Source organism: Eubalaena glacialis, chromosome 5 (genome assembly GCF_028564815.1).
Source record: "Eubalaena glacialis isolate mEubGla1 chromosome 5, mEubGla1.1.hap2.+ XY, whole genome shotgun sequence".
NCBI lineage: Eukaryota > Metazoa > Chordata > Mammalia > Artiodactyla > Balaenidae > Eubalaena > Eubalaena glacialis.
Genome location: NC_083720.1, coordinates 72249672 through 72277580, shown reverse-complemented (window position 1 = coordinate 72277580; position 27909 = coordinate 72249672). Strand labels below are relative to the sequence as shown.

General features: G+C 37.0%; 1 protein-coding gene across 3 annotated transcripts in view; it reads left to right on the top strand.

Moving 5' to 3' along the window:
* The window catches only part of GABRA4 (gamma-aminobutyric acid type A receptor subunit alpha4), a 62457-nt gene extending 40034 nt beyond the window's left edge, over nucleotides 1-22423 (top strand). For all 3 annotated transcript variants that reach the window (XM_061191356.1, XM_061191355.1, XM_061191354.1), the window contains one exon: nucleotides 21890-22423. In XM_061191356.1, coding sequence (XP_061047339.1) covers nucleotides 21890-22423 — 534 coding nt within the window. The remainder of the gene's footprint in view (nucleotides 1-21889) is intronic.
* Nucleotides 22424-27909: the final 5486 nt, after the last annotated feature.

Here is a 27909-nt window from a genome sequence, read left to right as displayed (position 1 = left end):
TTTATTTTAAAAGAAAGCAATTTGAAGAATACAAACTATAAGACCAATGCTTAACACAGAGCCTGGCACCCAATAAATGCCCCTCCAATATTTGTTGACTGAGTCAATGAGTAAAAGAATGAATGCAATGTGGTCTCTGTAAAATATTACTACTACTAATAATGACCGGAAAGAGAAGTCCTAAATGACAACAATAACAGAGAAAACTCCCATAAACCCATTCCAGCATTGTGTTTTTATTTTTGAGGCCCACACAGAACTTTGGGATTCCATGAAGCAATGAGCCTGTGATTTGTTTTGAGAAAAGCCAGGTTTTATTTGGTTGAACCATGTAAAAACACCATTTTTGCTGGTTAAAAACAATTTTTAGAAAGTCAAAACTGGTCTTTTGAAGTGAAGATGAGGCCAAGATCTGACTTTTAATTTCCTTTATCAGCTGCCTCTTTTTGACAGCAAAACAGGTAATTAGTAAGAAATTGTGCTAGTGATTATAGTGATTAGCATTTTAAATTTATTAGTTTGTATTCAAGACAAAGATTGATTTTTGGAGCTGAGAATGTCAAAACTTTGGAGCTGTACTCCTGGTGCCTGATGGGGGCACATCCTCTGTGGGCATCTTAATGCTCTCAGTAGGATTGTGTTGTTGGTTTGTTTATTTAATTTTGACTTGAAGCCAGAGGAGCTTCAACAGGCACTTTCCCCTGTGCTGAGCTCATTCTTGCTGCTTCTGCAAGCAAGAAACCCACTTTGCTAAAGCCTTAGCTGATCCTGAAAAATGTTAACATGCTTTCTGCTTAATGTTTGCCAACAGGCTGATCTAAAAATGGCACCAAGGAGGTTACCTATTATCCACGGAACAAGAATACATTTCAGGACAGAAATAGATTATGGGTCAATGGAGACTTGATCTGCTGACAGAAAGTTATATTAGTATCCCTAAGCAATTCATAAAAATAGGAGATTGTATACAGTGAATCCTGTTTTTTTTAATTAAAAAAAAGACTCTCTCCTTTAGTAGCTTTCAATATTTAAGCTCTTTTTCTCTTATTTTTCCACAGTGTTTATTTGTTGAATTGCATTCATCTTTCAAAACTCCATAAATCACTCATTTTTGCACATTTGCAATGGGTTCGTACCATAGCCAAATTTATTTTATCAAACTCATTACTGCATATATTTTAAAGATGTGTATCGAAGCATCAAATGAGATAGAATTTGGGATGATTTAAAAATAATTTTTTAAATGGAACATGCAGTTATTTTCTATGTGATCATCAAGTTCCTAGCAAACTGGAAATTTTTGTTATTTTTTTCAATTAATGTATGATGGATAGGTTGACGCTCTCTTTGCCTGTAACTACGCAAGTTTCTGCCTGTTGACCTACCAGTAAACATTTGTTCTGGACAAAATATCCTGGCTTGACCAATGGAGTGTATGGTTACCCTAATGATGGAGCAAAAGTCTTCCTCTAGCACTGAAAATTTGCTAAAGTATTTCAGTTAAATGTTTTCCAGATAACAATCTGAATGTATATGACTGTAATATGCATGCTAAAATGGAGTCAAAGGTTAAAATTACAATCCATAGGGAATTTCAGAACATCATGAGGCAATCTGAGATAATTATTTGCTACAATTAACTTCCTGGTTACTATCCAGTCATTCTGTAGCCATTAAGTGGAACTAGCCACTCACAGTATTAGAAATTAGAGCATCTAAGTTATGTAAAATCTTAGTGTCTAACTTCCAAGACTCATAAAATTGAAGAAAACAGAGAAGTAAAAAGGATCTCAAATCTTCATTGTTTGTGCAAAGTAGGGGCCAATTGTTCTATAATGTAAAACAGTTAGATACTGTTGCTTTATTCTCAGAGATTTTATTATTGGAGTGTCTTCCTCATTTTGGAAAAAAAAAGATACAGAAAGATGTAAAATTTGGGGCAGAAATATGTAGGGTGAAATCAGAAGTATAAAAGTTAGAAGAGAAATACTAAATAAGATATCTCTTCTTCTGTGTTACTTGCTGGGCTCTGCTTTGTGTATTACCTAAGCACTTCAATTTTTAGGGGTTTTTTCTGTGAAGCACTAATCGAGGAAATCCTAAAGTTTCAGCGTATATGTTGGCCTGAATGAGAATACATGCTGGACTTGTACTGGGAAGAGAGGTACAAATCCAATTGTCACATTCTGGATAGAACACTGCTGTTATGTGGGATTCTGGGATTCTACCGGATAGACCTGATTTTGCACTGAGTAGTATAACCTGACTCGTTATAGAGCTGTTCATCTCAGCAATAGCTACATTAAATATGAACATTGTATATGTTTATTCCAGGCCAATCTGCCAGCACAGTAGAGCTAGCGCAATCATACACTCTCAGCAAGGCAAGCAATGAGACAGAATTTGTTGTTGTTTTCTCACTAGCTCGCCATAATGTGCTTCCCCAGTTTGAATGCTTTCTGCAATCTGATTATTGTGTTTACTCCGTGGTGTTCTTTCTTCATGTCATTAATATCCTATTTTCTGGCTGAGGTTCTCTTTATTTATGATAATAGTTTGATAGGTTTCCAAAGGATAAACAAGTGTGATTATTTTAATGGTTCAAGTACAATTTGGAAGTTGAGTGGCGGTCTTATGGCTGTTTCAGATCAGCCAGATGTGTTCATGGCCTAGGCCCCAGCTAGGTTCACTACTAGAACAATTTTAAAGGGTGCTGAGATGATAAAGACATTAGCCAGAAGCCTCCTGATATATTGATGGTAGATGATATATTAAGATGACAAGAACATATGTCCAAGTGGACTATGTTACCCCTTGTAACAATTCATTCGGTGCTACCGTTTCCACATATGCGCTCCCCATGCTGAGCAGATATACCTGTAATTCAGGTCGGAAAATCCCAGTTATCCAGGTACCAAAAAGAACCAAAAAGCTAAATTAGGTAAAAGCACTTTTTGGTATACTGCATAGTGCCAACCTATATGCATATACCACAATATATTTAGTTTTAGTGCAAAGCTAGTTTTTATGATACCAGAATGCTTCGAAAGCTGACAATGCATGAGTAAAAAGGGACTCTCTGTTAAGGACAAAAATTTAATCAGAAACTCATTCCAAAGTTTAATTTCAGTGTTCAGTTTTGTTTTGTTTTTTTTTTCAGTAATTCAGCAAGCTAACATTAAAAGTTGCTCCAGTCCTCTTTTTAGACTGATCATTTTAACTGTTCCCTCCCTAATTACTCCACCAAGCAGAGAGAAAGAGCCTATGAAGCCTGGCTCCCAGGCTTTTTAAGAAATTAATGAATATTGCAAAAATTGTGTTGTGCCAGAAATCATTTTTCAAGACGGCTGCAATGAGAACCCCACCCCCACCCCACCCCTGCCGCAGGCTATCCATTCCACATGCATTTCTTACAATGTATGGCGGACTCTTTGTTCCCTCACCCTTGAACCTGGGTGGACCTATGACCACAGTAGAACTAGTGCTTTATGACTGTGAGGCTGGCGACTCAGGACTGCTTACTTGGATCCAGTCACCATGCTGTAAGGAAGCCCAGGCCACATACAGAGACCACAAGTAGGGTATTCCGGCTGACAGTCCCAGCATCAATGGCCAGGCATGTGAGGGAGGTGACTCTAGTACCAGCTGCTTTGACTGAAACCACATGAGAGACGCTGAATGAATGAGAACTGCCTAGCTGAGTCCAGCCAACCTCCAAACCCACGAAAGATGGTGTTAAAATGATTGCCTTTGTTTAAAGCCATGATCATTTGGGGTGATTTGTTATGCAGCACTAGATGGGTGGAAAACACATCTTTTAATCAGACATACTCAAGTCAAATACTGACTCTTCCTCCTGCTAATGAGATGATGTCAGCCAAGATCTCAAATTTCTCTACTTCTCTTTGTTCATCTTACAGATGTTTAATCTGGTATACTGCAGATGCTCAATCAACATGAGTTTCCCCCATCTCCTCCCTCCCTCCCTCCTTCCTTCCTTCCTTCCTTCCATCTTTTCCTTTTTTGCTTGCTTACTCCTTTCCTCCCCTTCCTTCCCATGTAAATTCAATGGAGTGCAGCTGCTTTTGTGGTGGGCCATTTTAAACTGGAATATGTTAGTACCAGGTGCGGATTTAATTGGACCTTTACTTAGAATGCAAGCAGACAGAATTCAGGAGGCTTTTTTTTTTTTTTTTTTTTGGTGAAAACTGCTGAATCACTTGTTCCAAAATCGCCATAAAATATGCTCAGACCTTCCACAGACAGTGTGTGTGGTGTGATCAAGTGCCTTGGGGGAGTGGGGTAAATACATTTTTAAAAAAGGAAATGTTTCCATCAGTTCACAGTGAACATTATCTGAATTCAGTTCAGGCGAAGAATATCTTAAAAAGCTAGATAAAGGAAATGAAGGCATGAGCAACATGTTATTTGTAGGAATGACATACATTATCTCCTTGGCAACTGCAGGGTGGCATGCAATTTGGCAATCTATGTTGTGTCATCTTGGATGCCTGGAAGTCACTGTTTCCTATGGAAACAAAGGAAAGAACAACATGAGAAAAAGAGTTCTGATTTTAGTATGCTGAGAAAGTATTTTAAAACCGAGGGGCCAGCAGGCTTTCACAACAGAATCAGAACTCAAAATGCATTAAATTTTCATTTATTAATTCCACAGTGCTTTAGAATATGGATGAGATCCAAATTTGCTTTGGCCCTGCTGAGCTTTTTATTCATGCTTTGTGGTCAAATGATGACTCCAGACATTTGTGTGGAACTTTCAATGCCCTGGAGTGTAGTAGGTCTTTCAGAAACATTAGGACATCAGCTTATGCACGTTTATTTGTTTACTCATTCAACAAATATTTGTCGAGTGTCGAATTTGTGCCAGGCATTGTGCTGGGTATTGAGGCTACATAGACCCTTTGCCTTATGTCTTACCATCATCTTGTCATATCCATGGGATATTGTGGTAGTTCTTTATTTGAAGTGAGTCAATAATTTAGAAAATATTCATTTAGCCCCGGCCTGGAGAGCCTATGATATCGGAGCCAAGGGAGAGCAGAAATGAACCACATGGCTGCACAATATTTGATGGGGCACAGAACAGTTCTCATCATGGCTTTTCTTTGGTCAGTGATTTTGGTGAATTTTCCTAGGTACAGTCAGCTTGTTTTCATCGCCAGCTTCCAAGTGAATGGCTCCAAAATATTTATGATAGCGACTCATGCTCAATATAATTTCATTTGGTAGGTAATTTGATGAAAATGAATGTCTTAAATGAAGGAAATTCACACTGCAATATAGCTGGCTAGAGTCTAAAAGTTTCCACCTTGATGAAATTCAAAGAAGTATCAACATTATAGGATGCTACAAAGGCAGCCCACATGGTTGCAGTGGGACAGCTTGATCACAGCAGGAGAATGAAATGGCTGGTGAGGTGAGATTAAAGCATGACCTCGGTGTTGCCAGTGTTACCAATGGGCTCCTGGGAATTCTTCCACAGTAGTGCTGGAGATAAGGACTTGAGATTCACTGTGGAATAGAAGCCTGGATTCAAGAGTCAGTTCTTTCCAAGGATGATCTTGCCTTTCATTAATCTGCTTAGTGTCTCCAAAGCATGGCCTTTCCTGCTTATTCTACATCCACTCCCAGCCTCATCACAGCAGAAGCTGAGGCATTTATCCACGTTTCTGAGACCTATAAAAGAATGACTGTGAAATAGACAATGTCCACCAAAGAGCCTCACAAAAAAGCCTTCTAGACTGCCTATTCTGAATAGTGATTTCAGGTGTTCTAGCTCTGAGGAGTTGAAGCCATATGGCTGATTTTATAATTTCAGTATTAAAATTAACGACCGGATTTCACTTCCTGGATTTTTCCTCCCTAAGGTCTTATTTTACTATGTCCTCTCTAAGAGCAATATTTTAGCTTAGAATTTTCTTGGGTTTGTGGATATATTCATGGAAGATTTAAATAGCATTGCAGCTGTACAGAAAAGCTGTTCTAGTGTGTGCTTTGAAAATCAGCTTTTCAATAACTGATAGCTTTAGAACTGTGATTGAGAGGAAAAATCCAGTCCTTGTTAAACAAGCTATTTCAGCCACTGGCTCCGTGTTTCAAGCAGTTTGAAGGAAGAGTGGCTTACGACCTCATCACTTTGCTCCCAGAGAGGCAGGCTGGTGCCCATGGCCCTCATGCATTTCCTGTGTGGCAGCGGAGGGCACGAAGAAGGTGGGGCTAGATCCGGGAGGTGACTCTCTTTTGCTCCATAACGATCATTCAGCCATACTTTTAAATAGGCAAATGCATGAAATGGGAGAGGAAAGACATTTAATTCTGGTTATCAGTTAATATTCCAGGATTGACTCATTAAACAGTCCATTAACTACTGTAGTGGCCCAGGAAGTATAATCTGGATAGAATAAATGTCATCTGGTTTTCAAGTGGATTTAAATGGGCTGCTTTTGGCTATATAGCTTTGCCAACTACTATCTCTAGGGACACATTGTGTGAGACTCATTTTTGCTGTTTTGAGTGTACAGGAGTGAATGATTTTGTTGTTGATTTATTTCAATACAGTTTACTCATCACTTATTTACATATTATTTAGTCATTGGACTTCCTTTGATTGAATGCTTCTTAGTTTTTGGTCCTGTGCTGGTCAGTGGGGAGAGGAAACTGGTAAGGCAGTGTTGCAGCCCTAAAGAAACTCACAGTTGGGAGGGGCACTCACGCAGCATGCTGGATGCTAGGCTAGGAAGAAGCACAGGATACTGTGTGAAGATGTCACAGTCCAGATTAGCGTCTCTGTGGTGGGAGATTCTGATGAGGGTGGAGGGGCTGTCAGGTTAAACTGCTCAGAGGAAGCGATGGCTAAATACTATCTCAAAAAACACAAAAGGGAGGCAAAGGTGATAGAGGAAAGGGAGTGAGAAGAGGACGTGACAAGACCCTGAGGCAAGACAATACAGCTCATTCTTGTAGAACTAAGCGAAGACATCCTGGCTAGAACCCAGGTATTTTAATTGGGTTTCCCCCAAAGCAGACTTCGTTGCAAGGATGTGTGTGCAAGCAATTTATATTTGAACTGATCCCAAGATCACTGTGAGGAAAGTGAGATGGCAAGGAAGACAATCCAATAAAGTGTTACTAATGAGCAGATTTACCACGGCGTGCTCATCGCGCCCGAGGCTCCCCCAGAATACGTGTGGACCCCACCTCAGAATTGTCCCGTTGGGTGGCAGAGAAGTTGAGGTACTTATTTATCAACTCTTATCTCTGGTTGATGAGGTTTATTCAGGAGATGTTAACTTTCTTCTACTTCTGGTCAAACCCTCTCTCCCATTCCAGTCAAGCTCCTGTAGACAGAGCTCCCCTTAGGGGAGAAAAAGGTGGTAAGACGTCAGCCTGTCTGGAGCGATGTCTGGGTAAACCAAATGAATACAGACCAGGCACTCATAGCATATGCTACACTAGGGTACCCAGAGTGGCTAAGAGGAGGGTTTGGGAGTAAAGGGGAGATGTAGCTGGACTGGAAAGCAGGATCCAAGTCGTGTAGAATGTTACGTCATGTAGGTGTGTGTGTGTTTAGAGAAACAATAGCGTGCCGACTGAAAGACTTTAAACAAGGAAGTGGCATTATTGCTGTTACACTGTGTAAATACTATTTGACACATAATAGAAGAGAGAGTAGAGAGAGGGAATGTTCATAAGGATATGAGGTCTGAGAACTTTAATAGCCTCTGAGTAGCTAAGTGAGAAATGTTGAATGCCTTTCCATGGCTTTGAAGAAAAATAGGAAGATTGGAAAAATACTGAGGAAGCTGGATGGAAAAGAATAAGGCAGAAGGAGGCAAGAATCATTGAAGTTCTGTGGCTTGCAAAGCTAACTGGAGCATGTGCTAGTCTCTAAGATCTAGCATGTTTGTTTGGATAAATGTATTGGGTTCATTGGATATGAATAAATTTGTACACAGATTTGACTTTGGTCAAGAGGGTTCCTTAAGGTTAAGAATTTGGGGCTTTCCCCCCACCTTTTTTTTAAATTAATCTATTTATTTATTTATTTTTGGCTGCGTCGGGTCTGTTGCTGCACGCGGGCTTTCTCTAGTTGTGGCGAGCAGGGGCTACTCTTCCTTGCGGTGCGCAGCCTTCTCATTGCGGTGGCTTCTCTTGTTGCGAAGCACGGGCTCTAGGCACACGGGGTTAAGTAGGGGTGGCTCACGGGCTTAGTCGCTCTGCAGCATGTGGGATCATCCCGGACCAGGGATCAAACCCGTGTCCCCTGCATTGGCAGGCGGATTCTTAACCACTGCGCCACGAGGGAAGCCTTGCCCTACTTTTGTATCACCAGAGCCAAGAACAGTGCCTGACATACAAATAGGCACTCAATAAATATTTGTTGACTAATCAAATGAATGAATGAATGAATGAATTAAAAGTTTGTTATGCCCCTAGTACATGTCCTGCTGGAGATATGGGTCTTCAGGTTGGAGAAAAATTTGGGAAGCAGACATTGATTTTATGATATTGATATAAAGATGGTAATCTAAGCCACTGGACAGGTTTATTTATTTACCTGAAGACTGAAAAAACAGAGATGTCTGAGAGTTGAACCCTGTGGAAAGGTGACAATTTAGGATTGGGTAGAGGAAGAGCATTCCACACTGGAGACTGAGAAGGGTAAGGGGAACGTACCTAGATTATGGAATTTATAGGACCAATTTAAAGAAGGAAGAAGTGATAAGCAGTGTTAGATGCTGCCAAGACAGTATGTAAGACGCAGATTTTAAAAAGTGTCTACTGGATTAATCCACAAAGAGTTCCAAGGGAAAGATGGGAAGAGAAATAAAACAACAGTGGGTTGAAGAGTAAATGACAGGTGAAGAAGTGGAAACATTAAGTGTAGACAATTTTTCCCTAAACTGGCAGTGATAGAAAGAGTGGTAGCTGGAAGGGGTCAAAGGTTAAGGAGTTGTGGGACTTGATATTTTCATTTCCTTCTTTGTAATATGAGAAAAATTTTGGTATGTTATATGTTGAGAAAGTGCAAATATTTTTTAAATTGCTAATATGATTAAGTAGAACGATATCCACAGGATTGTTGATTTTATGCTCCCTTCAAACATCCATCAGCCTAGAAGGAAACCTCTTAAATGGGAATCCTCAATTATCTCTTCCTACAGTTGGCAGATTCGGGCAAGTTGGGTTTTAGCTAGTTCTTAGCATTGCTGCAAGGAGTGGAGCTAATTATTTTCACCTAGGAATAGAAAGTAAGATGAATTTTGAAGAGAGCACAAAATGTAAGGTTCCCACACATTCCCAACATTTTCTGAGGTGGATAGTTACAGTATTAATTTAACACTTAGTTCTGTTGAAAAAATACAATGAATATCTGAGTATAGAAATAATGGAAACTTCTATTATAATATTTTATTTCACAGTGACTATCTATATTTTTGTCTTAGACTATGGATAACAATATCAAAATAATATTTAACAAGTATTGATCACTTACTGTGCTTCAGGTAGGGTGTTAAGCACTTTATGAATACTAATTCATCAATAACTCTGAGTAGTTATCATTATTATCCTCATTTTACCCTGGAGAAATACATAGCACAGAGAGGCTAAATAACTTCCCCAAGGTCACACAGCTAGGATTTAGCAGAGGCCAAAGCTTGAATCTACCTGATTTTAGAACCTATGGTTCTGACACTGGTTTTTAACTACCAATATACTGCCAATAAGGATGAAAATGAAGATAGATATTTGGTAGCTTTTGGTTTTAGGATTCATATAATAGGTGTCTATAGAGGGCACATTTCTCTTCCTGCCTACCAGATACTTGTGTCTTAGTTTCTGGCCTGCTTGGCTGAAGTGGTTACGTTGGTGATATACATTAATGTGCTGATGAGCCATTTGCCATAAATTGCAACTCAGCTACTGGTTTAATTCCTGCTAAATTTGCAATCTGCCTTTACTAAAGTGCAAAATTTCCTTTCTTGTCATAAAGTGGTAGAACGTGCAAAAGAGTCTAATACCTTATTTTCTAGCTCAAGTAAAATTATCTAGGCTCAGAGAGAGTTTTAAAATTTTCACTTTGGAGGCACAGCTGTTTCAGCATGAGAGCCTTATTAAATGTCGAATGGTTTTGCTAATGCCTCGTTGGAAACTACAGCTGATAGCATGGCACTTACTCCTCAGGACAAGTCAAATTATTTCCTGGAGAAAATCAAAATGGCTTCAGCTGTTTAGGGGGTTGTCTGTTTGACAACTGGTGTGGTAGAATATCAATTTCTTCTGCTGACTTAATATGCTGTTTTACTATGGATGGAGATTTGTAATGAATTGTGTTAATAGGATAATTCAACATATGCTTTATGACCAATTGACTGTGCTTCCATTTGTAAAGACTAGGGAACGGGATTGATTTTTAAAATATAAAAGCATACACAATAGGTGCTTAATGAGTACTTTTCTGCTACATACACATGTGTACACACATTAACTTTATACATAATTTGGCGCATGCATTGCTGAACTTCATTAACTTTAATTATTTGTAGATACTTACATGTTTGAAGAATCATTTTCAAGTCAGAAACTAGAGCTAGTGCTTATGTTGATATCTTCCCTGGGTTACAATTAAAGTTGAAATTGCAGTTTCCTATGCATGGTGGGGGGGTGTTTTAGTTTTTCCATATATTTGAGTAGTAGTTTTATAAACGTCTTTTGAAAATTCTATATTCAGACTTAAGGGGAGGTCTGCGGAAGGAAGTTGGGGCACAGCTTCCTTCTTGTAGAAGAACTTCATAAAAATGTGTTTATCATATAGAAGATGCATATTTTGAGTGGTGATGCTGGTTCATTTTTCAAACAACCTGAAGAGAAGTTTTCTTCAATTAAAAAAGAAACTTTGCACAGCTAGATTACATTTGTGGTTAAGATAAAATTTTCTGTAAAATAAATCATCTAAATGTGGACCTATTTATAAATATTTATTTAGGCCTGAATGTAGAAGTTATATGGGATACAAAGTCATATCCATAAGCCCATTATGACAACTAAGCACCAAAGAAATTGAACGAATATCAAGAAAAACAGGAGCAAGGACAGTTCATAAAAACTCTACAATTTTTACAGATACTGGAAAGGAAGGATTAATCAGAGGAAGATTTTTCATGGGATAATGTGGATCAAACGGTAGTACAGTATTTACCTTATAATAGAAACTAAATAAATGTAACTAAAATCCAAATCTGAAAAACCAAGCTGTTCGTAAATGTCACTTAATCTGGTTTGGGTTGTGTGGACATTTTTCAGGTAAATTCTTTTTTGCTTTCTTTTAATCCTATTAGTGTAGCTTTTTAACATAGCAAATTAACATGTTTGCTGTTGTAAGGAGCTTCCTGAAGTGGCTAAAATTGTTAGTTTGGGATGCAAATCATGACTCTAACCCATTTTAACTGTCTGACCTTAGGAGAAGTACCCAACTTTCTTAGGCTTCAGTGTCCTCATTGGAAAAATGAGAATATTAATACTATTTCCTGGGTGGTTGTAGATGGTGTGTGAGGTTATTTGTGAAAACCATGTAGTGTAGTGCTTGGTCCATAGTAAGTGCTCAATGCATTGTTAGAGATGTTGATAAAGATTCAAGATTTCTGTCTGGCAAGTGCTAATATCAGACGTTAATTATTTAGAGTAGCCCCTGAATGGGAAGCATTGCCTTAACAGTCTATTTCAAAAAAATGTAAAAGAAAAGAAAAGGAAGATTTTAGAACATCCTCAAGGTATCTCAAATTTTAATTGACAAGGAAATTTATTGGTCTTCTTTATCCTTGTACCACTGAGGGAAATCTTTGAAAATTGTTCCCCTACCACCAGGCACTTAGTTCCCTTTCCCCACAGTCCCTCTTCCCCCTTACTTATCCTAAATTTCAGCTTATGTGTCACTTTCACAAAGAGGCTCTCCCAGCAATCAGGCTATGCTATGTACTCCCTAATTTAAAAAAAGTTTCCTTGATAGCATTTATCGCTTGTTATAACTTTTTAATAATTCCTGGCAGAAGTTGCAAGGCCTATACTTTTTCACCTCTGTATTCCCAGTTTCAACAAAGTAATTTGAAAAAGTGGACACTCAATTCATATTGTTGAATGAATGAATGAATTGGGTAAATCAGTACCTTTAGTAAGTCCTTCATTGCTTTTGAGCTTAAACGTGGATCTTCCATTACTCACTTCCAGCAAGAGATGAAGCATGGGACTTGAGGCTTTTTTTCCTAAAAATAAATCTATTAAAGCTATCATGAATGTTTAAATTCAGTAGGTAAACATTATCTAATATTTCAAAGAAATTCAGCCCCCTTTAGGTAAGATTCGTAGCTCATCAAAGACTTCCTTACACAGCATAGCTATGATTTTACAAAATGACTTGGATGATAATTCTTGAGCTTTGGAATTTTCCCCCCAAGCAGAAGTATAATGAAGATCTGGCCTTGATAAATTATTCCTTTTCAGACATTGCCCCTGTTGCCTTTGCTGATGCAGATAAAATTATGACTCAGACTACTTGCTATGCCAGCCTCCTATAGGGTTGGCAGGGATCTGAATTTTTCTGGATGGCTATTTATTATAGCACAGTTTCATTATGATCAAGTCATATCAAGTCTATATTAAGAAAAAAAGCATTGTCCAAATGTTTTCTAAGTTCAAATATAACTTTCTGAATATTTTAAGGCTGAAACAAATCATTTCCATAGGATGATTGCTTTAAAAAATGAATTTATTTGGACACCCAAGTTAGGAATTCAAAAACGTAGTAAGATTTCTTTTGCAATATTTTATCAGATATCTACTTATATTACCCCTACTTTTAAGGATTTAAAAAATATTCTTAATATAAAATGTGAACAGAAGTTATAAATTGTTATTAATGACATTTTTCCAATATTTAAACAAACGCATGCTCTGAAATCCACAACACATATGCACACACTGTGACATAAAAGTCATAATCTGCAAGGGAGGCAAAAATATTTAGGGAAAAAATATTGGGTAGTTAAAGAAGGATCTGGAGCTAAGTCCAAATTAGAAGGTTAAATGAAAATCCCAGTTAACTGAAGTCCTCTGATTTGGGTGAAGAAAAGCTGAAAGGAACTCAAGAGGTATCCTGGAAGAACTCATATGCAGGCAACTTGGACAGTTTAGAAAGATGATGTAGATGCCCCCCTGGTGGATATATGGAAGTGTTTTCATTCACCAAGGACAAGTAAAAATATTACAAAGAAATCAATGCTTAATTCCTGTCAAAAGCATCTCAATTTCTCTACGTGTCTAGTATCTTAAGTCTACCTAGGATTTGGGGTTATCAGAAAAGGATACTGGAGAAGAGAGAACAGACTAGAAACAAAGAAAATATCTGAGAAGAGAAAGCTGCAAGTATGTTTAGGTTTTATTTTTTTCCTATGAGAGGGTTAACATTCACTATTTAAAAATCTTAAGATAATTGTGTCTTAAATTTAAATTTATTAAAGTTAGATGATTGTCTTAGTCTCCTCAGGCTGCCTTAGTCAAATTACATAGATTGGATGGCTTAAATAACAGAAATGTATTTTCTCATAGTTCTAAGGGCTAGAAAATCCAAGATCAGGGTTCTGGCAGGTTTGGTTTCTGGTGAGAGCTCTCTTTCTGGCTTGCAGACTGCTGCCTTCTTGCTGTGTCCTCATATGACACAGAGAAAGAGCTCTCTGGAGTCTCTTCCTCGTTTATAAGGACACTAGTTCTATCTAATCAGGGCTCCGTTCTTATGACCTCATTTAATCACACTTCCTTAAAGATCTTATCTCCAATATAGTACCCTCCCTCAAAAGGGGACACAGTTCAGTCCATAGCAATGATTAAAACCTCTTAATGTTTTTTTAACCTTCTTTGACATTTGTTGCCTTGTACTATCCCCAGTCTGGTGTCCTTCATTGTCCCATTTCCTACTTCCAATTTAAATGTGGAAAAAAGTCCTTTTGGCTACTGTAATTGAACTAAGAGATAAAGTAAAAAGAGTGCCAGACCAATAATGCCAGACCAATATATCCACAGATACAATTCTTTTTAATATTCCATTACATTTAGAAAGTGGGCCAGCCAAACTGAGTTGCTGAAGTTCTAATCGTGAGCCAGTGTTCTGTGTATGTCTTTTCATAGCATGTTGAGGTGTGAATATCATCCTGTAGGTTGGATTACAACAGTTCCTCCGGTCTTTGCTGTTTCCCTGATTACCAGTTTCTAGACTTTACTGATAGGTGGAAAGTTCCGGAAAGAGATCAGTGATGTGATACGTTAATACAATGAGATGCCTTTTTTAGACAACCCACATCTTTTCCGGACATTGAAATACCTGTGGCTGTAGGTATTTCCTACATGTAGCTTTGACATATGGTTGTGGCAGCTGGGTAGTTAAAAGCATGTGAGCTGGATGCCGGGTGCAGAAGAACCGCTCAGTAAAAATTAACCATTGTTGTTGCTGTTGCTTTTTTCCTAGATGAGCTTTTTATGTTTGTCTTACACCATCAGTTATAGGATTTACTCTAGTGTTAATCCTTACCTTTACAATGTCTAAAATGTATTTTAATTTTGTTAATTGCATTTTATATTTCCTTGTGTTTATTCTTATTTTAGCCAGCAGCATTCCTTTCATGGCTGACTTCACCACAGACTGTCCTTTGCTTCAGTGGTCCTCCACCTTTCTGATTATTCAAAACAGTGGCCTTATTTATTTATTTATTTTTTTTTTTTTTGCGAGGGCTTTCTCTAGTTGTGGCAAGTGGGGGCCACTCTTCATCACGGTGCGGGCCTCTCACTATCGCGGCCTCTCTTGTTGCGGAGCACAGGCTCCAGACGCGCAGGCTCAGTAGTTGTGGCTCACGGGCCCAGTTGCTCCGCGGCATGTGGGATCTTCCCAGACCAGGGCTCGAACCCGTGTCCCCTGCATTGTCAGGCAGATTCTCAACCACTGTGCCACCAGGGAAGCCCAGTGGCCTTATTTTTATAGAAATACAGAAAAAATATTCTAAAATCTTGTCTATAATGATTTGTTCATGAGTGACATACTTTTTTATTTTGGAGGAAGGATCTTGTTATCTGCCTTCTGGATTATTTCTATATAATGTTCTTTTGATGCCTATTATGTACTAAGCGCCTTACAGGCGTTATCTTATTTATTCCTTATGAGGAGCTACCGTTATTACTCCTGTTTTAACAAGGACTTTGAGGTTTCAAGAGGTCAAGTAACGTGTCAAATATCCCACAGCTAGTAAATGGCAAATTCAGTATTCGAGTCCAGGTCTGTCTGATTTGACGGCCCACGATCCTAACTATTTAGCCCATGTTTCCCAACTTCTGATTCCTGATGACTGGCGATAGCATAACTAATAATTAAGACTTCCTCCAAAAAGGCCCTGAGACTGATCCCAGGTTATTCTTATGAACACTTGGTGTGACTGTAATGCTACTTATTGAGTGAGAGAAGAGTCATCCAGCTCAGTGTTTGCATTTGGAGAAAGTGAGTGGAGTGTGCTTTGCCCTCTACCCTCTCCAGTGTTATGTTGGCAGCGTTGGTGAACACAGCTCCTGGAGCATTTCCAGGTAGCATTCTGGTCAAGTCCAAGTCTGCTTGATCAAGCTGAGAACTTCTGCTCTGACTGGTGACGTCTCCGACAAAAAAATTTCCTCTCCTAGAGCCATGTATTTATACAAAGCCTTGGCAAATAAAAAGAAGCCCTAGGAATCACTATGAAGCAAAACTAACTACAGAATCGCATATCTTCAAGAAACCCTACTATTTTAAACTTTCAACTTCTAAATATGTAAAGACAAAATGAATGCATTCTGTAAGACATTGTTCTCTGATAATTCCAAATTGAAGACATAAATTTCTTATCCCAGTGCCAGATATTGAAAGTAATATTTGTATAGCTTATGGAAATCCAAACATTGAATTAAATGCTAACATTGGGAGGAAATGAAATACAGTAAATAGAGAACTCAGCGTTTTCATTTCTACATTTTGTTGTTCAGTGTGTAACAATTGATGAAATATTTAGCATGTTTATTTGTAGGGGACGTTTTTCATTTCTATGTGGTAGCAGCTTTTAAAAACACTACTGATGGTCCTCCATAAATCATTACCTTGGGGTTTAGTTCCAGCTGCTCTACCATAGTTGTTTATTTCCTTATTAAATAAGATGTGTGGCCAACCCCTGAAGCCCTGTCAGAACAGCCTTGAATAAATGTCTTTGCATTATTGGATTTTTTTTTTTTTGGTATGTGAATCATTGATATTCTAGAAGATAAACCTGTTCATTATTAGCTTTGTTTGTTTTTAATTTAGAAGGGTTAAATTACATTTTATTAAAGTTCATTAGCTTCTCAAGCAAGCAATATGAATGTAGCTTGCATTCTGCAAACCTCGTCATAGTCACTTTATCTCATTGCTGCTAGAGTAATTAGTTGAGTTGAATTTTCTTTTTGCAGTTGATAAGACTTCTTTAGAAATTGTGTCAGATCACAGTCATGATTGACAAATTACTTGGATGTGCTCCTGTTTGCCTGTTGCTGCTTTAATTTGTTGGTAATGTTTGAATCTACCACCTCGCATCTCTATCCCACCAGTTTCCCTTGAATCTGACTATTGTGACTAATGACAAAATGATTTCAAACTAAATCATCTTTTAAAATTCAAATTAAGCTTAGGTGCTTTTCTTGTTTGGAACCACTGTGTGTCTGCTGAATACTGATGGAGCCACTGTACACTCTGTGTGAAACATAACATCATTCTGACTGTCGCATTTGTTGTTCCAAAACTTGAAGGCTTTGTGAATATTATTCCCAGTGAGTCCCGTGCCAGGTAGCTCAGCAGATTTTTCAATCCTTTCATAGTTTGTCATCATGGAAAATGACAACTACTTTTTACATAGTAGACCTTGAGACATCAGTGTAAAATAACTTGAGTATCATTTGGCTGCCTGACAGAGAACAAAGATTTAAGCCTCAAATCAGTCTAATTCTCTTTTCCATATATAGGTTATGATATTTAGAGTGTTGAGACTTCTTAGGCATTCTTAGTCAGCCTTGGGATTGAGTCAGGATAACTTATATAATTTAGGTACTACCTGCAATATTCTAGAAATATGCCCATAAACAAAGAAATAGTAATCTGAAGGTCAGATAGACAGTTTCTGACACTTTCTCTTTAATTTGAAAAAAGAATCTTGACTCTGTATTATATCCATTTCAGTGAAATTTATTTAAAAATGAAGTAGGTGCCTGCTGTGTGCATTAGCCTGCGATGATTAATAAGATAGTTTTACACTCTAGAAGTTCACTAATAACTTTAAAACTGGGAAAAAAAAGATTTGACCTTTGTTTTCAGATGTTAATCCTAGTGGCACACTTCATACTGCTCCCTCCATTTTCATAAAGTATGGTGCTTCATTGATTCTTTTTTCTGGCCACCTTGAACTGATCCTCTCTCTTTGACTTGGGATCACTGTTTTCTTCAGACATATTCTTCAAGTCTATGCTTACATTTCTTTGATACTTATAACTTGCATAGCAGTGGATGTTGTCAGAATATAATTTTCAAACGGTCAAAAACATGAGTCATGCAAATGTGGAATGAACCTGTATCAAAGTTTTATCTAACTCATTAATTAAGGAGTAATTAAATAGTAAAACTGGTTCAAAATCTTTTTTGAGAAATGCCTATAAGTAGCCATTAAATTTTTTTCAAAAAAGGATACTAGAGTGAGATTACTAGATTAGATACAGAAGTAGTTAATATCCTTCAGGGCATCAAAACCATAACCTTTGGGGCTCTTTTCTACTGAACAGGAATCTATACGTTAATATGCAACTTCACAGTGTTTGGGGTCAAATCCAATATTAAACAGCAAACTCAAACTCAAGTATCTTCCCCTAGAGACTTAATAATCCTTGGGTGGACTTTTTAAACAATACTGCATACTGACATTGCAGGGACATGCTGTACTCCTTTCTTATTTCCAAGTCTTGAATAATTTTTTAACATTATACTTGACTATTACAAATACTTGACTGACTCAAATATATAGGTGTAGTTTATCAAGTTCCTTAATGCCTCGTCCACATTTGTGCATCCAAAGGCTGTGCAACATGGCAGAGCACTCAGTAGGTCACTCACTCTATGACTTTCATCCACCATAACACTTCTGCTGTTATTCTCCTCTACCGTAAAATGAGAAACCGGAATAAGTTGATCGCTACAATCTCTCCTAGCTTTAAAGTATGGTTATTCTTTAAGAATGGAATTATAAAGGGCAAAATATCTTGGTCCTTTAAAATAACATGGAATAGACAATAGGGTCCCCTAATGGTCTTTGATGAATTCTGGGCAGACTAGCTCTCTAATTATCCCAGAATGTCTGAGAAACTTCCCCTGACAAGAGGTGTGGCAATAGCTCCTGTTAGGCCCTTGATTTAATTGGTCTGTATGCGTTGTCTAGTGCCACAATAATGCTGCATAACAAACAACTACAAAGCCTCGGGGGCGTACAAAAAAAACATTTATTTTTGTTTTCAAGTCTGAGTCAACTGGGAAGTTCTGTTGATCTTGCTTAGGCTTGGCTCAGCAGGTCATCATTTCTGAGCTGGGACAAACACAGGTGTCTAGTGGTCAGCTATCTATTGCGTGATGTAGGATAGCCTCACTAGGATGACTGGCTCTGCTCCAAAGGATCTCTCCAGCAGGCTAGCCCAAACTTGTTCTTGTGGTGTTGGTGGCAGTGTTTTGAGAAAGAGTGGAAGCAAGCAAGGACTCATAAAGCTAAGACTCAGAAATAACACACCCCCACTTCCACCACATCCAGTTGGCCAAAGAAAGTCATAGGAAGTCTGTGGGGAAAGAGAGTCCATTTCTTGATGGGAGGAGAAGGGGAAATTCATTTTACAAGGGGCATTAATATGGAGAGGGAGAACAAATTGGTGCCATGTTTGTATTCAATCAGCCGTATTAGAACATAATTCACAGTTGGGATTTCAGCATGTTCCAGAAGGATTCTGATCTGGAGGGAAGGAAGACAGGGTCCTATAAGTGTTCTTGTGCTTCCTTCTGGGGTGCAGTTAAGTCACTTAGAGTTAGTTTCATCTGTTAAGGTCTTACTTTTAAAATTCATTAGGCAGGATTAGAGCAGTCTTGGGGGTAATTATTCCATATTACTGAGGCAAGGCCCTTCTGAGGACTTTACCAAATGCTACATGAATGTTGAGATTTTCCATTATGTCTGGTAGGAAAATGCACTATTCCTGGCTTGGTATGTGCTAGGTACCATTTCTTCTAATCCTTTCAGGTGGTTCTTCTTGCCTTGGGTAGTTACGCTCAAAAATGGATCTGTGCTTAGCAAAATTCTCAGTGGGGACTCTTTAGATTTTTTGGACTTTTCTTTTCGGCATCAGCTTCTCTGGTACCTTTTCCTGTGAACTCTAGCCACCTTGATTTCCTCACCTTCTCAGCTTCATCTCATCAATTTAGGTAGTCTGTCAGATTGTTCCTGGATTCTCCTTTCCCGCTCTGCAGCATGCAAACTCAAGTTTTTTTCTTCTCTCTCAATGATTGTGTCCTATGTTGTCTAATGTCCGATGTCTTCAAAAACGTTTGTTTTACAAATGTTTTTAGTTTTTTTGTTATTTCGTGCAGGAGAGTAAATTCAGTCCCTCTTACTCCTTTTTGGCCAGAAGTAGAAATCTCCAATTCTTAGAATTTAGTCTGAGGGAAAATATGAGTTTCTAAAGATTATGGGCAACCCAACTTTTGGTGGAAGAGGGCAATATGCAAATATCAGACTATATTTGAAAATATATATTTCTCTCCTGCTTATCCAATTGGTCCTTTATTACTCCCTTCCCTTCTCTTCTTGGTATATTTAGCATTTTGCCACAGTTTGACCCATCATTCTATTTTACTTTTTGTATATTTTTGATTGTGTCATGTGTGGGTGTGCATTTTATCTTCCTAGGGATAGTGTAAACTCTTTAAATGTTGTGGATATACCTTATCCTTCTTTATATTTTTCACCATGTGTATAACATTTTAGAATTAATTCTAATTAAGTGATTATCCCTTTCTGTAAAGAGGGACTCAAAATCTGAGGATTAATTAGGTGGTGTTTACAATGTGCTTTGTAGAGGAAAAGTACAAGGTAAATAATGGTACCTTTAACTTTTAGGTTGATGTCAATTTTGGTTTCACTTGTCTCCACCTAAATTGGCTGCCATATGTTAGACTACAATTTCTCATGAGTTCAGCTGCAAACTAGAGGAATACTTCAGGCTGACATGAAGAATACATTCTAAACCTCTCAGAACCTGCTTTGGCTCTGCATGTTGTGAGGCTTTTTCTTCTTTCTCTACTCAGGGAACTTGAAGCCATAATTCACAAGTATATAAGATATGGATTGAACACTTTCAACCTGCTTTATAAGTGTAGTATTGAAAAAAGATTCTACTTGTTGAATAAACACTTCTCTGTAGAGCTTACAGTTAATTGTATATAATATTATCCATAAAATTCCTTGCAGACTGGCTCCTTCTAATCACCCACTTGTGAGCTGTTCTTCCTCTCTCTCTCCTCTACTTCTCCATCTCCTCACCCACCATTTATTTCATAAAATGGTGGTCAAAGAGGGTAGAAAAAGTAATTACAATATACCCTTAATATAACTTAGAATAAACACAATTAAGGCGGAAAAATGGTTGCAAAAAATCGTAGTATCTTCTAAAGACAGACATGATTATTTTGGGAATCATTTGAGCAATTACTTTCCTTCATTAGTATGGACAGTCTATAGTTGGCTATATGGTTATTTACCATGCCTGTCAAAATATAAGAATTAATTTTAATACTGACCATCTGTATTCAAATGCAGTCTTTTTCTACAGATAAAATAATTTTATGGAAAGTAGTGAATTCCATTTTGATTTAAACACTCTTTATTGGTAAATAGTTCGAACTCAGATATTTATGCAATGATATGGTGATGCTGTTTATATGTATGATACAACATTTTATTTAAAAATGATTTTCCTTTTTTTCGGCTGTGCCACGCGGCATGTGGGATCTTAGTTCCTGACCAGGGATTGAACCCACGCCCCCTGCATTGGAAGCATGGGGTCTTAACCACTGGACCACCAGGGAAGTCCCCAAAATGGTTTTCCTTTGTATTCGCATTACTAATTGTGGTGAAAAACTAAAATGCATGAGGATTTCTAGACTTTATATAATAATGTCTATGTAAGATTATGAAAATAATTCCCAGGGATTTGGAAATTAAAGCTTTTGGAGCTTCTGTGTTTTTTTAAGGAATGTTATACACATGTGGATGGTTACTATTGTTTTTATTCTGTGCACAAAAATAGATATAATTCTTCCTGTTTATAAAGCAAAACTCACTGAATGTACAAAACTCACTGAAATGTATACAGCATATCAGAGAATATTATTTACAATAAAACTCAACAAAGAAGTTGTACAGCTATCATCATGAATTCTTAAAGTAAAATCAAGTATAACTCTAGCTTATAGTCCTAAAAGCCTAACCCTTCTATAGATTTAAATTCTAATAATTTATAAGAATGGATAATATTTTGAAATAGCAGATGTTTGATTCAGAGTTTCACATATATATATGCCCTTTTTTAGTTAGGTATTTTCAAGCTCTTACATCAAGTTGAGTGACTATAGCATATTAATAAAGGTTTATTTTATGAAAACAGCTAACTTGTAATTATTTGACCCATTTAAATTTTGTATAACTCTACATAAAATCACATAGCCAATATAATTTTTAATATACCTTTTCAGAACTCAAATGCCAATCTGAACATGAGAAAAAGAGCCAATGCCTTGGTTCACTCTGAGTCTGATGTTGGCAACAGAACTGAGGTGGGAAACCATTCGAGCAAGTCTTCCACGGTTGTTCAAGGATCTTCTGAAGCCACACCACAGTCTTACTTAGCTTCCAGTCCAAACCCATTCAGCCAGGCAAATGCAGCTGAAACTATATCTGCCGCAAGAGCAATTCCATCTCCTCCTCCTTCTACTCCTGGTAGAACTGGGTACGTGCCCCGACAAGTTCCAGTTGGATCTGCTTCTACCCAGCATGTGTTTGGATCAAGACTGGAGCGGATTAAGACCACAGTTAATAACATAGGGGCTTCTGGGAAGTTGTCAGCCACTACTGCTCCCTTGGCTCCACCACCTTCTGGATCTGGCACAAGTAAAATAGACAAATATGCCCGCATTCTCTTTCCAGTAACATTTGGGGCTTTTAATATGGTCTATTGGGTTGTTTACTTATCTAAGGACACTATGGAGAAATCAGAAAGTCTAATGTAATTTTGTTGCTATAGTAGTTTCCTAAAAGATGATGAACTTCATGCAGAATGTCTTTTTAAATGTTTTTAAAGATAAACAGTTGTTCTTCACTAAAATAAAAATTCCATGTAAGTTTTCCATTTAAAACATTCAAGCCAGTCATTGGGAGAGTTAATGAATTCCTCAGTGAAGGGAAAGTGAGCCATCTTTCATTTCAGAAAGATGATTTAAATAGAATCAATTCAACATTCAAATTAGACAGGATACAGACCATCCTGGAAAGTTGGGACAAGAAAAATAGGGCTATTAGAGATCCATGGTGCATATTTATGCATTGAAATTTGAAAACAGACTATGACATTTTCTAATACACACTATGAATATCAACCAGCCACCCTAAATTTCCCAGTGGCACTGCCCTTAATCAGAATTATCAGGTATGATATGCGGTGACCTTTGGAGATCCTCTTAGTATCTTCAAGAAAAGGACTTTCCCTGTTAAATGAAACATTTTTAAAAGGAAAATGGAACACAGCAAATACTGACCAATAGAGTGAAACCTCTGCTGCAACAAAGACAGAGACCAGGGAAAATGTGTTCCCTGCCATATGTTGGCCAAACAGGACTTAACAGTTGACTTGAAAGTTTGTGCTTTGAGCCAAAGTTTAACTTATTGTATGAATTCCTTTTGATAATAGTTCATTCAGTTATGTATTCTTTCAACATATAGTTATTCCGAGCCTACCACGTTCCAGGCACTATGCTAGACACTGTCTCTCTAGATAAGCTTATTCACCTTTACCTGCAATGTTACTCAAATAGTAGAACAGTCAGTGCATGCTAATGAACCATCAACTAGCAGCAGACACTGCATTCTTTAATGGAGGAAATTTATTTAGAGTCTGATGACATATACAAAATATTTGTTTCTCCTATATTGATAGAGGATAACAAGTGTATTGTTCATATAGCCACTTCTGAGATTAGTACACATTAGCACAACTTCAGCAATTGACTTCAAAGTATAATGAAAATGTGGTACAGATTGTTCTCTAAGTGAAAAGCACTGTGTACCTCAAAGTAGAAATCTGGGCACTGTAAGACCTTATAGATTACCTGTCTCAAATTTGATCAGAATCACAGAATATAATTTGATCAGAATCACAGAATCATCAGAATTAGGAATCCAGTACAAGGCTTTTTAGATGCTTTTCCCAACATAGGTCTATATCAACTGGTGAAATGCTAAGCTTCTAGGGAGTTTTTGTGTCCATAGTTCTGTATTTCTGGGCAGTTCTGTGTTTATTTTGGAGGGGGGGGAGTTTTTGTATAGTTTCATAATGAAGGTGAGTATTTTAAAATTAAAAGAACAGCAAAGGACTGGAGTAAAGAAAAAAAATTATAGCCAGGGCGTAGAATACTGCTGACTCTGTTATGCAATTTATCAGGATTTTCATGAGCTGATTTTTCTTTTTCATTAGGTAGGCTTAACAACTTAATTGAATTTCTTGCAGCAGTCCTAGGCCACTAAATCTGGGTCTAGTTTTTTATTGTGTTACTTCCAAGATTTTTCTTCTGTACTTCTCTCTTCCTGATCTGGGGTATGTGAATGAATGTGTTCTGGATGTTTGGGGAACATTTTGATAGAAATGGCCACCTTGGAAACAGGATCTCTTATTTTTTAGAAAAGAAATGATATTAATTAATCAGCATTAGTTTTTTAGTTGTTGCATTGCCTTGGAATGGTTGTATATGAGACCTGTAAAATGTGCAAACGCCAAATATTAATTGTGGGTCATATCTGACAATTCCTTCTTGGCTGTGTCTCTAGGTATTTCTTAGAATCACCAATAATTTTAAGGCTGAAGAATACTTTAGAAATCATCCAATCCAAACCCCTCATTTACAAATTGATGCCAGTAATATGAAGCCCAGTAAAATTTGTATATATGTATATATTTAATAAAGAGTACTTATACAAAAAAGCTGATAATAAATTATTTCATGACTGTGAGTAGATTTCTAGCCTTGAGGACAATGTTTGAAATTGTGGTTGGAAGCTATGATTGGTCTTTATTCCAAAAAAATGACCTTATTTCTTTGGTAAGGAATATACTCCTTGCTTGTCTGTTAGCCTATTCTTAAGAAATAGTTCATTGGCTTCCTTTTTTTAAAAGAAATTCTTCTATAAATTTTTACAGATTTTTAAAGGGATAAAAATAAATGATTTTAGATTTGTAGGTCAGTGATACAGACGGATTCACAGTTTTTTCCTTACCTTTGTATTAGAAAAAGATTTTAAAATAAATCAGGTGGCCAAACAAAGAGAAAGGACAAAACTTAACCAAGGATTCTTAATTGTTAATTGGAAGAATAAATTGACCAGTATGTTTAATCATTCGTATGAAAAGAAATTATTTCAGTTGCACACAGTGTTAGTAATAAAAACGCATAGTTTGCTTTCCTTAACTCAATTCCATCAAATTAATTCAAAACTAAATTTTTTATTTTGGTCACCATTTCTCTCTTTTCAATAACTCAGAGCTGCATTAAATGGAACACTTTTGTGAAGAACCAGTCACTTTTCACTATGAGAAAACTTCACAAGAGTCATTATTAGAGCCTAAGTCCTGGCAATTTGTGAAGAGGAATGGCTGAGAATGATACCTTTGTATGTCTCTATCTTTTAAAGATGAAATTCAGAATTGTTTTCTTTAGTACCAGGATCTATATTCTAGCTTTCAACTCCAAGTTGGCCACTAACTGCTACATAATAACTTCTAGTTTCCTCCAGGCATGACTAGGGATGATAATATATTTACATGATTAATCCACAGTTGAAAATGACTTGCATTTGTGTACATACAGAGCATTTGAATAATGTGTACTTTAAATTGGACCTCACAAATCTTGAATTCAAGTCGGCAGAGAGTGGAGTCACCCTTTTTCACAGATGGACATGAATCATAGAGAAGTTAGTGACAAGGATAAAAGCACCGAGCTGGAATGAACTTTGAAAGGTCATTTTTCAATCATTTAAAAAAATCAAAATTTATGCAAAAATTGATGAGGAACAAAATACCCAAATTTTAAATAAATATGGGATCAGTATTAATAATTTTTCCTTTTGCATCAGGCTCTAATATTACTTGGCATGGCATTGGTATAGATGGTGGAAAAAAGGATGCATGTAATTTTATGACTGTTGATGTGGAGAAAAAAGAGTGATGGCAGGGAAGGCGCCACAGAGATATTAACTGAATTTTGTAGAATGACTGGGAGTTCTTGCCCCTCTGCCTACTCCCACAAGCAACAAAAGCACATGTGTACCGCCATCTGAAGCTTGAAAAGAGATATAGATTTGGAACTTCAAGGGGAACTCTTACTACAAATAGTTCAGGGTATTGGGAGGGAAGGTGAACGTGGGAAGTGAGAGTTGCTGATGTTGGAAAGACCTGCTGGGGTGGATTAGAGAGAGTTTTGTGTAAATTACCTAAGAGATTAGTCGTGATCCTGGATTAGTGGCAATTTATTGAAAATCTTGCAGGATAATAAGATGAAAATGAACATGCTATGCTTCTGTTTTAGAGAAATCATTTGATTGCTGTATGAGCTATGGAATGGAGCACCATGAATCTAGAGGTAGTACAAAAATTGAGATATCTCATTTTTCTTTTCTCTCTCAATTAATCTTTGCCTTCTAATTCTTTTTTTAATCCCAGTGACTTCATTGTCATTTGTAAAAATGCTATGAGAGTGTTAAAAATAAAGATAGGTATTGCAGAAAATTAAAAACAGTCTCAAAATCCCACCATGGAGAAACTGTTAATATTTCATGAGTATCATGCCAGATACTTTTGTATAGATGTTTGTTTTGAAAAGCAGACTGATTGATTAAAAGACAGAATTTTGTAAATTTAGGAGCCAAATATGCCATATATGAATACTGTTAAATAATTTTAAAGCATTAAATTTACCTTTGTCTAAATTTAAGATAAAAATATAAGGGTAAAACTTAAGAAATTATTGAAATTTTTATAGTGTTTAATCAAAGCAGAAGATTTGATGGACACCATGTCTTTTTATCCCAGATTTCAGTCTTTATTTCAGGAATTATTTTTTTCCTATTATGTGTCTAAATGATTTTTTTCAGAATGTTCTTTTGTTTCCATATCTCCTTATAGTATTCTCTACAATCACTTTTATGTTTTTAAACTTGTTGTCAACTTTTGTCAGCCATAACCCAAGTGAGTTTTCAGTTGTGTTTACTCTGTTTTGTAACCTCTAAAATAATTTTCATCTTCATAATGGTTTTCTTCTTTTCCCTTGCTTTCTTGGTCTGTGCCACTTCATTTTTTCATTTCTTTCTGCTTGTTTTTATAATCTCTTTACTCAAATATCTCTTCTTAGAGCTTCTCACTCTCTTAATGAGATCATGTCTATAATTTATTTGAGACTACAGAGAACTATTTATAAAAATTTTTCCTCTGTTTCCTGAAAAAAAATTTTTCCCTGGTATGAACTTCATCTGCTTTTCCATTGTGTTTTTGTTCTTTGCCTATGTTCCAGGCTGGTTTCTTTCTATTAATCACTGAATGAAGCCAGCTATTTACTGAACTATAGTGTGGGAAGTGATGGGAGAATGAATCAGATCAGCCCACAGCAGCTATTTAAATTTCAGGTTTCAAGCCCACCTCCCCAAATCTGTTTTATCTTCTGCCCATGGACCATATTATTTCTCTGTTGTTGACATCTGGGTGGTCTATTTGGCTCACAGTGTAGAACTCTCAGTTTTACTTTCTCTGTGTTGTTAGTGCTTTAATGGTTATTGCCACTTCTTCCAACTTTCCCACTGTAATGCCAGTAATCCATATCATCCAGCAGGCTGTTGCACAGCTATCAAGTAGAGTCCACTGGCAATTTTTTCTTTACCCTCATATTCTACCATTTGGGAACAAATAACTGGAAACCTATGCTTTTCTCTTGCCTTTTCATACTCCATGTCATGGTGGCTTCGGTCTTTGGAGGACATCTCAGGACCCTAACACTCAGTAAGATCTGTATCCTATCAGGATATGTGTGCCAGTCAATATTCTTTCTCCTGTTAGTGCAAATGTCTCTTCATTTGCAAGCTATTTATTATCGTTTATGGTCAATTACTTGTAATTACAGATATGGTTTTCATTTTTCTTCCCAATTTTTCATTATTATGCTGTTTTTGGAGGGATTTCATAGCAGAGGAGTGCATTATAAATGCTTTTATTTCACCCTTTTAAATTGAATTCATCTATCATTTTTATTTCCATTAAATCAAGGTTGACCAGATTATCTTTTGCTGATATCTTTTACTAACAACCAGAGCTATGTGGTTTTTCCCTTTTGCTTATCAGGTGTCATTGGAATCAGGTATTAAAACTGGATTAAATCTGTGATAATACAGTTGATAGAAGGGACTTCCCTTTGGGGAAGGAAAAGAAACTATAATAATAGAAAATAAATATTTAATA